The sequence below is a fragment of the Theobroma umbraticum genome, unplaced genomic scaffold (genome assembly GCF_002168275.2).
Source record: "Theobroma umbraticum cultivar Fairchild unplaced genomic scaffold, ASM216827v3 scaffold_146.0, whole genome shotgun sequence".
Taxonomy (NCBI): domain Eukaryota; kingdom Viridiplantae; phylum Streptophyta; class Magnoliopsida; order Malvales; family Malvaceae; genus Theobroma; species Theobroma umbraticum.
Window position 1 is genome coordinate 2553574 of NW_018397265.1, and position 13281 is coordinate 2566854.

General features: G+C 33.4%; 1 protein-coding gene and 1 non-coding gene across 7 annotated transcripts in view; both read right to left on the bottom strand.

Annotated features, from left to right (window-relative positions):
* Positions 1-734: 734 nt before the first annotated feature.
* LOC149526787 (small nucleolar RNA R71) lies at positions 735-841 on the bottom strand. Its single transcript, XR_016351674.1, has one exon. It is a non-coding gene; the product is annotated as a small nucleolar RNA R71 (small nucleolar RNA).
* Positions 842-7515: 6674 nt separating this feature from the next.
* The window catches only part of LOC110422676 (uncharacterized), a 6145-nt gene continuing 379 nt past the window's right edge, over positions 7516-13281 (bottom strand). The window contains exons 1-6 of one of the 6 annotated variants that reach the window (XM_089784587.1): positions 13099-13171; positions 11849-11903; positions 11303-11427; positions 9718-10054; positions 9182-9275; positions 7516-7925 (exon numbers count right to left, since the gene is read on the bottom strand). In XM_089784587.1, coding sequence (XP_089640713.1) covers positions 7573-7925; positions 9182-9275; positions 9718-9828 — 558 coding nt within the window. In that variant the 5' untranslated portion in view covers positions 9829-10054; positions 11303-11427; positions 11849-11903; positions 13099-13171 and the 3' untranslated portion in view covers positions 7516-7572. Of the gene's footprint in view, positions 7926-9181; positions 9276-9717; positions 11221-11302; positions 11613-11848; positions 11904-13098; positions 13172-13281 lie in introns of those variants that run through there. The other 5 variants (XM_089784588.1, XM_089784590.1, XM_089784589.1 and 2 more) reach the window with 5 other exon arrangements.

Genomic DNA, 13281 nt, shown 5'->3' on the forward strand with positions numbered 1-13281 from the left:
CAAACCCGTAAAGGTGGAATCAAAGCATGACAATTCACATACAAGATAACTTGGTATCATAAGTCTAAGGATAACTTACACTACTGCCACATGAAAGTATTTCCATAGAAACTTGAGTGAAATACCAAATGGAACTCTCATAGCGGTCATGTTCAGTGAACTTGTTCATAACAAGCCCACATACTTATCCCAAGTATCTCACATACTTCAACCTATGAGATCAATTGCTTACTTTTAAAGTAAGGAGGCTTAGCATGTACTAGCCTTTGAGATTGTCAATCGCCTTATTCTTGACAATACAATGACCAGCAACATATTTGGAACAAGACTTTGATGCATAAGAATCTCATAATTATAACATTTATAATTTCTTTGCAAGGCCATTATGTTCTAAGGACCTTATCTATATAGTCTCTCATAACTCTTTATAAATAAACTCATGGATAAAGAAATACCTCATACATTACATAAAATATCCATAATGTATTTAACATGAAATATGACTAATTAATACTATGTTTTACAAGCACAAATGAATTGGCTTGCAGGGCTTACACTAACAGTTCAAGCACAATGGTGTCATAGATGATACAATTCGGCTAAGGCTTTTTCCTTTTTCCGTAAGGGATAAAGCAAAGGCATGGCTAAATGCACTCCCTATTTGCTCCTTAACAACATGGGATAATTTTGCTCAAAAATTTCCTGCCAAATTCTTCCTTTCGGTTAAAACAGCAAAAATGTTGAACGACATCACATCATTCATGCAACAAGATTCGGAATCATTGTATGAAGCTTGGGAAAGATACAAAGAATTGCTTAGGAGCTGTCCCCATCATGTCTCCCAAAATGTCTTCAATTGTAAACTTTTTATAATGGTTTGAGTGGGTATGTTCAGACTACCATTGACACTACTGTGAAAGGAGCTTTAATGGCGAAATCAATAGATAAGCCATATGATTTATTAAAAAAGATGTTTGCAAACAATTACCAGTGGCCTGCAGAGTGATCATGTTGAAGAAAGTAGCTGAAATTCATGATGGTGATGCTATGACAACATTATCCATTCAAGTAGTAGCTTTAACTAAAACTCTTGAATCTTTTAGTGCTAATAGTTTGCAAAGTCCTTTTGTAGCTTGTGAGTTTTTGGGAGATAATCATCAAGTCATCAGTGTCCAAGCTCAACAGAAATAGTACAATTTATGGGGAATAAATAGTAGAATAACCCTTACTCTAGCATTTATAACCCTGGGTAGAAGATGGTATCGACCCTTACTCTATGGTGATCAACTTTTCGTGCCTTAACTTCCAAAAATACTTTACTTTGGTTTCTCTCTCATTCATTCTTTCAACCATAAATCATCCATAAATGTGACATCAAATTATGAAGAAATTAATTATCAAATGGTTGGAAAACTCATCCAACAATCACAATCAAAATATAGTTCATTAAAACTCAAAATTTGCCAAGTTCCACTTAATGAAAAATTAAGGTTTTCACAATTCCACCACGCTATGATGGCACCCAATTTTATGATTTCAGTAGCATTTCCACAAGTTGTGGTGTAGAATTCCACAACATTGTGATGGTGCACCAGTTTACATGTTGATATTAATGATAATATGTTTAGTTGATATGTATGAACAATGACTGAATAATGAGTAAGAGGCTTGCTTGGGCCTAGTTGGTCATACCCATATACGTCCTTGCATCGATCATATCCCCATAAATAAGATATGATGCTGGGTATTTTTCTACACTTTTTAGGATTACTATACTTTCTATTCTTGGGAATAATCATGTAGCCTAAGATTCACTTAGGTTAAGGCATATACTATTATTTTGTCAACTACTTAACATCAAAATTCACATTCACAACTTGTATGTAATCTTTGTATAATCTAACATTTTTATGTTGGTCCCGTTTGAGTCTTGGAAGGGGGTGAATAGTATTAAAAATTTTTTTCTTGGCTCTTTAGAGCTTTAAGAGCACTTAATCAACAAGATGAAAGGAAGGACTAGAATTTGTTAAAATTACAAGACACAAAGTAAGGTAGGGTAAAGAGAAGCGGACAATGAAAGAGTATTTATAATGGTTCAGTCCCCCTTAACCTACATCCACTACCTTGATCTCCCAATTAAGGATTTTTAACCCAACTTTACTAAACTAGTGGAATTAACAGCTTCAGCAAGCTTTTACAAGGTGAGCTTGTAACCCAAGCTCTAATCCCTTACTATAATCTTTAGAGTGCTTCCCATACTCTAATTTTCCAAGAATAAGAAAAAAAAAGAACAACAAAGTACCCTTAAAAGTTTGACAGATTACAATCACCCTCAAACACTTTTTCTAGATTTGGAATGAAAAATCGATGTTTTTGGTGAAGAAAATTTTGGCTTTTTGCTCACAATAGCTTTTTTTTTCTCATCAAAATCTACTTTCTTTAACTGTTGGAACTACTTTTTTATATTTTGGGAGATAAACTTTTCTATTAGAGATAATTTCTAGTCGTTAGAAACAACTCTAATGCACTTCTAACCGTTATTTTGTCCTCTAGCATTTAAATTTAAAAAGGCAAATAGACTTCAGTTAACCAGTTACAGCTAACTTTAATTGATTGCAGCTTCCTTACCTTGCACTGTCCTACTACTATGTTCTTTGCTCTAATCGATTACAGGAGGCTCTAATCGATTAAGATTTCTCTGTGTTCTACCTTTTCTTCTTTAACAGACTTATTCTAATTGGTTATGGCAGGCTCTAACTGATTACAAACTTTTTATTTTCACTTCTCTTCGCAACAGTCTTCCTTTGATTGGTTAGCTCTTCCTTTAATTGATTGAAGCTTTTCTTCCTTCAACCTTAACCATTTAAACCTCACTTTAATCAACTAGAAGATCTTCAAATTTTAAACTTCTCCATTTTGGTTCCTTTCAATGATCAACTATATTTTCAAACTTGTTTTTGACGCTTCAATATAGTAGGACCTTGTGCTCTAACCGATTAACCAGGACTCTTAACCGATTAGAATATTTTTATTTTGCTTCAACATATCACATAGCCAGGCCTTAGCTGATTAAGGTCCCTGATAATTAGTTACTAAGGTTTTGTTTTTGATCATCATTTGCTCTTTCCTTTTTAACTAATTAACTTTTTATTAAACAAAAGAAGCTCATAGACTTGCTTTTAATTAATAGGTTTGTTAGGGGTATAAAATTAAATCCTTCACACTTAAATAGTGAAGTTAAACATTAATGAATGAGAAATGTTTTGTTATCATAAAAAACATATGAAGTCAACATTCTCTCCCTTTTCTGATGATGACAAAACACCCATAGATTAAGAGTGCAATGTCTGTAAATGAAAAGAATATTTTATGCAGTTTGAGGATTACTCCCCTTGAGTATGTGCTCCCCCTAAATATATGCTCTAATAAAATTATCCAAAATAAATCCATTCAAACACAGGAGCATGTATATATATATATATATATATATATTCAATATTCAACCTTTAATGTGAGCTTAACAAAAAAATATAAAAACTCATCACAACATAAGCCACATAACCCATATAAACATTTCAAGCATTGTTCAGTATTGTTCATCACAAAATAAACAAAAAACATATCAGCATTGTTCCTATTTTCTTGTCTTCCTATTTTTTTCCCCTTTTTTGGCATCATCTAAAAAGGTTCTAACCTGAATCAGATGAAGGTAAGGATTCATCAATGCTTAAAATGAACATTTAAAGCTTTAAGAGAGGAGCGAGATGGAGAGTTTGATGAAATAGACTCGAGGTCTACAAATTTAGAGGGCTGTTAGGTGGAAGTAAATGCCAGTCATGCAAACTATCTTATTCTGAAGGTTTTGGTCTTGGTGTTTATAGTTTTCTTGCCTTTACGAACAGTCTTCTTTGCTACAGGATCAGTGTCAATAGCTTTACCCTTTTTTAGATGTGCTTCTTTTACAGTTTGCTCTATTTCTGGTGGAGCTGACTAAGCTTCTTGATGCATCCTTGCCTGTTGGTGTGCTTGGTCAACTTTAGCTTCATTGATGATATTGTTTATGAAGTCAGAAATGAGAATCATTTTAGATTCTGCAAAGGAGCTCACAACACTCTTTTCAGCTTTTGAATGTTCTTTTTCAACTTCGGGTTCTTTTTTTTTTCATTTTCTTTCTTTTTCTCATTCTCTTCTGTAGTGTGTTCTTTTTCTTATTCTTCTTGTTCAACATTCGTCTTTTCAAATTCCTAAATTCCAGCTTGAGTCACTTCTGGATTTCAAATATTTCATTTTTAATATCCTTGTCATGACCAGAAGTAGCACTTTTAAATTGTTCTATAGCAATCCTCTCACTTGATTGACTTGCAATAGAGAAAGGGGCTTTGAGAACTTGGGTTTCTTTAGTTGGGTTTACCATAGCTTCAAGCTATTGAAGTTTTTCTTCAATATTTACCATCTTCTCAATGTGATTAGTCAACTTTCCATCAATTCTCATCAAAAGATTAAACACCATGTCACTTTGAAGAGGAGGTTGACTGGCTTTGGTGCAGGGTGTTAGAGGACTACCAATTGAAAAGGATAGAGGTGTACCTTTTGTGATCTTAATACATTCATTCCTCTTTATCTTGTACCCCATTTGCAGTACACTGCACAAGAATATTCCTTGATCCTTGTTCTTTATGAGATCAAACTGAAATCTTCCACTTTAAATTCTCTTTTTTTTCACTAAGGCTATAAAGATATTACCATACGACAAATTTGCTTTGTCTGCTAGTGTGGTTGTTCTGATTCTTTCCACCATATATCTTCCCACATTTAGTGAGATTTCATAGAAGACAACCTCCATTAGCCATAAATCTTGTGCGCTCACATAACTAAAGCTACTACTTCTTCCCTGGTTAGTAGTTGTTATGAAAAAATGAAGAATTATTAGCTGGGCATTTGATATCTCACTAGCATAGCTTCTAAAGGGAAACTTCTCCCTCTTTCCAGTGATAACTTCCCACAAATGGTTTAACTCATATTTCTCTAGCATTTTGTATTCTTTTCCTTCAAATTCAATCTAAAGGAATTCTCTTAGATCCTGAGCACTAACCATCTAAGAACACATTTAATCTATCTTTTACAAAATCTTCTTCTTCCAATTCAGTTTTGTCAATAGCTATTCTAGAGTATAGCTTCTTAATTCGAGTTGGACTATATACTCTATCTCTAAATGTACTCATAAATCTTAATTTCAGAAGTTCAAAATATCCCTCAAGATCTTCTTTTACTCATAATCAATCATTAAAACTTTCCCAATCAAAGAATTTCCCATAACAGATTATGGCATTTTCAATCCTTCCAAATTTAATAGCATGCAAGTCATTTTGAAAACGAGTGGAGGAACCAATACCTTTCTCTACAAAGGGTCTTCCATCTATCGATCCCTTTCCTTTCTCTATTAATTTCATTTTGCTTCCTTTTTTCTTCTTTGTTAAAAGTCTTTTCATTTTCTTTTTTTTTTGAAGGAATGTAGTGAAGAATCATCAATTTTCCTTTTTCATTTCCCCTTTTCTGCTACCTTGTGAGTGAAGGAAGTTTTTGCCATAAGAATTTTTTTTTTAGGGTTTCTCGAGTTTTAAGAGAAAATATGGAGAGGAAAATCTAAAGCCTTTTGGATATTGATTTTCAATGTAACTAACTCTTTAAGTAGATGGGGGGTCTTTTAAGGGGAGTTATAACCGATTACCCGTGTTTTGAGTGGGAGCTATCCCGTACCACTTGCCAAGTTTTTTTATATTTCGAAAAATTCCCTCACGAAAACATGTCTCTTTCATAGTTATTCTTTAATCAATTAAAGGAGGCCTTAATCAATTATTATGGTTTTGACTTGGAGGCCTTTTAACTACCAGACTTGCATTAATCAGTTAAGGGAGTTGTTAACTACTTATTACCTCACTGACTCAGGTTAACTCCTATAACACAGAATTGTTTTAATTGATTAAGGAAGTTCTTAACTGATTAGAATGAATCCTATTTTCCATGTAAGGTCCTTTAGCTAACCTAGAATATTCACTAATCAATTACACCAAGCAATAGACACACTCATCAGGCAATATATATATCATCAAAAGCATTATCATTTCATCATAATTCAGATCTCCATAGCATCAATCATCTTTAAATCTCTTCTAATTCTACAAAATTGTTCTTCATTCAATGGTTTTGTAAAATTTTAGCCAATTGATGCAAGGTATCTACTAAATCTATTTCAATATCTCCCTTAAGCACATGGTCTCTAATGTAATAATATCTAATTTCAATGTGCTTGGTTCTAGAGTGTTGAACAAGATTTTTGGAGATATTTATGGCACTCATATTATCATAATAAATGGGAATTTTATGTATAGCCATTCCAAAATCATTTAGTTGCTGCCTATTCAATGAAATTTGTGCACAACAATTACTAGTGATATATACTCAGCTTCAGCAATTGATAAAGCAACAGAATTTTGTTTCTTGCAAGACCAAGACATAAGCATGTTTTCAAAGAATTGACAAGTGCCATTCATGCTCTTCCGATCAGTTTTGCTACTAATATAACTAACATCAAAAGTAATCAAAAAGATTAAAAGATGAACCTTTTGTATACCATAAGCCTAAGCTTTGAGCATCCGAGAGATATCTAAAAATTCTTTTCTCATCAGTCAAATGTGATTCCTTGGGACATGATTGGAATCTCGCACATAGGCATACACTAAATAAGATATTAGGTTTACTTGCTGTAAAATAAAGAAGTGAACTGATCATACCTCTATAGTGCTTTTGGTCCACATCTTTCCCTTTATCATCTTTGTCAAGCTTTGTGGAGGGACTCGTGGGGGTTCCAATTGACTTCATATTCATCCCATCAAACTTTTTCAGCAATTCTTTGCTATACTTTTCTTGGTTGATGAATATTCCATCCTCACATTGCTTGATTTGTGGACAAAGGAAGAACTTTAGTTCTCCCATCATGCTTATTTCAAATTCTCCTTGCATTTCCTTAGCAAACTTCTCACATAACCTTTCTTTTGTAGCAGGGAATACTATATCATCAACATATATTTGAACAACAATTAAATCATTCTCATTTTTATTAATAAACAATGTATTATCCGCACTTCCCCTAGGGTATTCTTTTTCAATTAAAAATTTTAAAAGTCTTTCATACTAGGCTCTAGGACCTTGTTTCAATCCATAAAGAACTTTATGCAGTTTATATGCATAATCAATATTATCAAACACTTCAAAACCATGGGGCTGTTCAACATATACCTTTTCTTGTATAAAGCCATTAAGAAATACACTTTGAACATCCATTTGAAATAATTTAAAGTTCATAAAGCATGCATAAGTAAGTAAGAGTCTAATAGCTTCTAATTTAGCTACATGAGTAAAGGTTTCATCATAATCAATACCTTCTTCTTGATTATAGCCTTGGGTAACTAACCTTGCCTTATTTTTTACCATAGTTCCCAACTCATCCATCTTGTTCTTAAACACCCATTTTGTATTGACAATTGAATGGTTGGTTGGCCTTGGAACTAAGGTCTAAACCTTGTTCCTTTCAAATTGACTCAACTTTTCTTGTAGAGCAATAATCCAACTCTCTTCTTTTTCAGCTTCCTCAAAGCTCTTTGGTTCCACTTGTGATATGAAAGCTAGAAACTCACAAGCTTCCCTAAACCATATTCTAGTTTTGGCACCAACTGAAGGATCACCAATGGTGAGTTCTTGAGGATGATTCTGTACGAGTCTCCAATTTCTAAGAAGATCATTGTGCTGTTCTTCAGTTCTTTGTAAGTCTTCTAGTGGTGGTTTATTATCATCTTTCTCTTTCGAGCTTTTTCTATCATTTTTTTTGTTGTCCAAGCTCATTTTCTCCATTTTCTTCTCAATGTCATCTGCATCATCATAATCATCAAGCATTACCTTTCTTTATGCATCATTAGTCTCATAAAAAACAATATGGATTGACTATTCTATAACTATAGTTCTTTTCTTAAACACTCTATATGGTTTAGAATTTAATGCATAGCTTAAGAAAATTACCTCATCACTCTTAGCATTAAACTTTCCCAAGGTGTGTTTTCCATTATTTAAGATAAAACATTCACATCCAAAATTCCTTAGATAAGATATATTTGGTTTTCTTCCTTTGTAAAGCTTATAGGGGTTTTAGAAATCATGGCTCTAATGGAAACTTTGCTCAAAATGTAAATTGTAGTATTCACTGCTTTAGCCCAAAAGTATTTTGGCAAGTTATTTTCACAAAGCATTATCCTTGCCATTTCTTTCAAGGTTATATATTTTTTTTCAGCAACTCCATTTTGTTGTGGAGTTTTAGGAGTAGAAAAATTGCTATCAATATCATTTTTATTACAAAAAATTTCAAAATTATCACTTTTAAATTCACCACCATGATCACTCTTAACATTAACAATGGTGAGGCCTTTTTCATTTTGAACTCTTTTACAATGCTTAATAAAAATTGACAATGCATCATCTTTATGAGTAAGAAAATATACCCATTTTATCTAGAGTAATCATCAACAATAACAAAGCCATATGACTTGCCTCTTAGACTAGTAACAATGATTGGTCCAAACAAGTCAACATGTAATAGTTGAAGTGGCCTAAAAGTTGATATAACTTTCTTAGATTTAAAAAAACTTCTAACTTCTTTACAAAATTGACATTCACCACAAACTTTGTCATTTTCAAATGATATCTTTGTAAGTCCAATGACTAAGTCTTATCTCAAAAGTTTTGAAATTGTGTGCATACTAGCATTTCCCAACCTTTTATGCCACAACCAATTATTACACACATCATTGGCAATCAAGCATGAATCACATGTCTTAATTTCATCAAGAAAAATGACATACATATTTTTAATTCTTTTGCTAATAATTGCTACTTTGTTAATGTTAACATCAATTACTTGACATGCATGGGAATCAAAGCATACTCTAAACCGCTATCACAAAGCTGACTAATGCTTAGCCAATTATGTTTTAAACCTTTAACAAATAAGACATGCTTGATTTATGTTTGGTATCTGTGGTTTCGATTCCTTAGATAATATCCTTGAAGTCATCACCAAAGGAAACACTACCACAATTCTTCCTATCAAGCTTAGCAAATAAGTTTTCATTACCGATCTTGTGTCTCGAGTAACCACTACCCAAGTACCAAGGTTGCCTTTTCTTTGGTTGATCTTCAAAAAATTGATCCTTTAGTCCTCGCTTAACCTACACAACAGATTTTTAGTTTTTCTTTAAAGGTACTCATACTTTGATGGGTCCTTGAGGGATAACAATCACATGGGATCCTTTTGGAACCCAAACCAATTTCGTTCTAGGAAAAATTCTATTAGAATGAAAACATTCATAAGACAAATGACTTTTCCTACAACACACATAACAATGACATAAGACAACATTAATTTTCCTTCTATGTCTTGTTTTTCTTTGAAACTCTTTTTCATCTTTTGATTAAAATTTTAGTCTTTTTGTTCAATCAACTTAAGTGCAGCATTTTCATCAACAACTTTTTGTAATTCTAAACATTTTCTTTCCAATTCAAGAGTCAAGAATTCAGAATCAGTTTTGAATTGTGCTAGTTTAATTTGAAGCATGTTCCTTTGTTCAAAAATAGAGTTGTACTCATGCTTGAATTGTAACAACCTCTTACCTCGATTGTTACTAGCGTCCAAGACTTGCGAGTGAACCTGCCAAATCCTAAACAAGTCGTATTTGAAACTTTAGACATTATGTCATCAATCCATGAAATTTCTTGAACCATATACCTCTTTTTAATAAGAATTGTACATAAATCATAATAAACCAACTTATCCTTTATTCACCATAATTGTAAGATTACATCAAAGTCTGTAGTATCTAACTACATACTTCAAGCTATGAATGACTCGACCTCTAGCAACGGAGTGACTCGGAATAAAGTGCTATAAGATGCCTTTACCTATCCGCAGTGGACCATAAGCACATATGATTGCACGCTAAGTCGATCACTATTTGCAAAAGGGAAATAAAGGGGTGAGTCTCATAAACTTAGTGATCATTGGCTCTGTGAGTAAGACATAAATAGGAAACAAGCTAAGAGCAAAAGTTTTGAATATTAAAACTTATGAATATATATAAACCACTTATAATCAAATAGGATATTTGTGCTTGACATTTAAACCTGAAAGCTGTGATGTAAAGTAATCATTTCAAGGAATATAGTCAACCAGTGTAAGTAAAAGATCTCTACTATCTAAATCAGTTAACATCTTTACTAAAATCAATTCAGTATATTCATGCATGTTCTTGTGAAAATCAAATATTGTCAAAGCTTTTACACAAGCTCATAAATCATCTCGTCACTGAGGTATTAAACACAATGTCATTAGTTCATGATCAATATATAAGGCACTGAAAGCTTTTAATCAAATAGGGGAGCTACGAAAAAACTAGTATTTCTCACCATGCGAAAAAAGTCATGTTCGAAAACCCAAAAAGATATCACTCTCGAGTAGGAAATCGTAAATATCAACCCACGGATCCACTTCCACATAATAACAATTTGGGAACACCATTCCACTGGATTCCCACATGCCATGGCAATCTTGACGATGCTGGCCAACATCGGAGAATCAAGCGATCACAACAGTGAATATCACTTGTGTCCTAACCACATGTAACAACCCGTGGCCTTGCCATGTATATGACAAACCATGGCCCTAGCCATGTCTAATAGCCCGTTGGCTACCTAAAGGTTCTCTAGTTAGAGCTCACTTGTGCACAAGGTTTACAGTTAATCGAAGTGACAGTCGACCTACTCTCGAATCTCTCGGTTTGATAAAACCATTTAAACTCAAGTTGGGTTCTCAAAAGCTTATTTCCAAACCATTTTCAAAGTATGATTATAGTTACATAATAAAACCCCTTTTTTTGTAAGGCTTTACGTTATAAACCTTTACGTGAGGTTTTAATATCAAATCAGCATGGTGAATTTGTGATTTAGTTCATGAATGCACATCACACAAATAGTAAGGCACTTTTTGGCATAAATTGTGTTGAAAGTCTTATTTCCTAATTTAAAATCCTTTACGTATATAATTTATACATATATATAGTCAAAACACTTTCAAACATAAAAGCATTCACAATCCCCTAGCATTTCTACCAGCTTATACTTTCCACAATTTTGGGCAAAAAATAAACCAACACGTATATATATAATTAAGGAGATTTTAAAATGGACACCCCCTACTCACCATACAATAACGAGATACTTCATCACTATTGACTCGGATACGTATCTAGCAAATTCTACTTGTCGGTCACCCATTTCCTCATCCGGCACACTATCGCGACAAATCTTCTTCACCTACATAACTTCCTAGCAACCATTCAAACACAACACAAATAATTATACTCGATTATGGGCAGCACATCAATCAATGTGTAACGACCTCTTCCCTTGATCTCTACCGGCGTCTGAGACTTGCGAGTGAACCCGCCAAATCTCAAACAAGCCTTAGTTAAACCTGTAAGCAATTTATACTCAACTTACAATTTTAACACCATAATTCATTTAAACCAAATAAGCACAATATATACAATGTGGCATCTAGTTATTAATAACTAGGTTTGATAATTTCATACAATTCAAGCATAATATGTAGTAATCATTACAAACCCTAAGTTTTTGCAAATACATTTCCAATAAACTATTAATCATCATAAGCTTGACTATTTGATACAACACGACCTCTAGGCAGCGGAGTGACTCGAAGTGAAAGTCTATGAGATGCCATTACCTAGGTTGTAGCCAGTCTCGAGGTACTAAACAATGCACTAGAACTGATTACTTATCTACAAAAGAAAATAAGGGAGGTGAGTCTCACTGACTCAATCATCATCAACTCCGTGAGTAGGGCGTAGATGGAAAATAAGCTAAAAGCAGAAGATTTGAATACTAGAAATATAAAAATATATGTAAACAATTTACTTGAAAAGGGAGGTTTGTGCCTTATATGAAAATATAAGTAAGTTTATGCTAAATAATCATTTAAATCAAATATCAACCCAAGTCATGGAAAGATTCCTACCATTGAAATCACTTAACATCTGGTTTAAAGTAATTTAATGTCATCATGCATGCTCCCGTAAAACCCAACATTTTACAAAGCTTGTGAGCAAATTCATAATTCACCTCATACATGAGGAATTAAATCAAATTTTATTGTATAAGTAAATAAGTAGCGAAAAAACTATTATTTTTCACCATGCAAAAATTACTTACGTAAAAAAAAACCCAAAGAGATATCACTCTTGAGTAGGTGTAGAAGTAAAGAGCACATGGACATGCTTCTACGTAAAATCATCCGGGAGCTTCGCTCCACCGGATCCCCACATGCCATGGCAATCTCAACAATGTTGACCGACATCGGAGAAATCAGGCGATCGCAATTGAGTATCACAACTTGTGGCCTAGCCATGTAAAATCATAGACCCTGGCCCCAGCCATGTTTAACAGCTCATCGGCGATCCAAAGGTTCTCTAGATAGAGCTCACTTGTGCATGAGGGTCACACTTAACTGAAGTGAGAATCGACCTACTCTCGAATCCCCCGATTTGATAAAACTATTTTAAAATGTAGTTGGGTTCTCAAAAGTTTATTTCAAAATCATTGCGCAAAATATTCACATAGTAACATGATGAGATTCCTTATAAGACTTTAAAATATAACTCTTTGCATGCGGTTGAAAAATCATTTAGCATGGTGGATATGTGTTTCAATCATGAATGTACATCACACAAATTATAAGACACATACTTGACATAATTCATATTAAAAACTTGTTTCCCAATTTCAAGAACCTTTACATGTATATATATATATTTATATATATATTCAAAGTCATTTTCAAATTCATAACATCCATAATGTCCTAACATTTCTACCAACTCATGCTTTCCACAATTTTTCATTAAAATAAATCAACACATATTTATATATATATTTACATAGTTATGGGAATTTTGAAAATGGACACCCCCTACTCACCTCACAATAGCGAGACACTATATCGCTATTAATTCGGGTATGCAAATAGCTAATACTACGTGCCGATCATCGGTTATCTCGTCCGACACGTCACCCTAGTGCACTTCCTTTACTTATACGCTTCCTAGGAACCATCCAAACCCAATTTACTTAATTGCATGTATACATGGCAGCAATTTAACC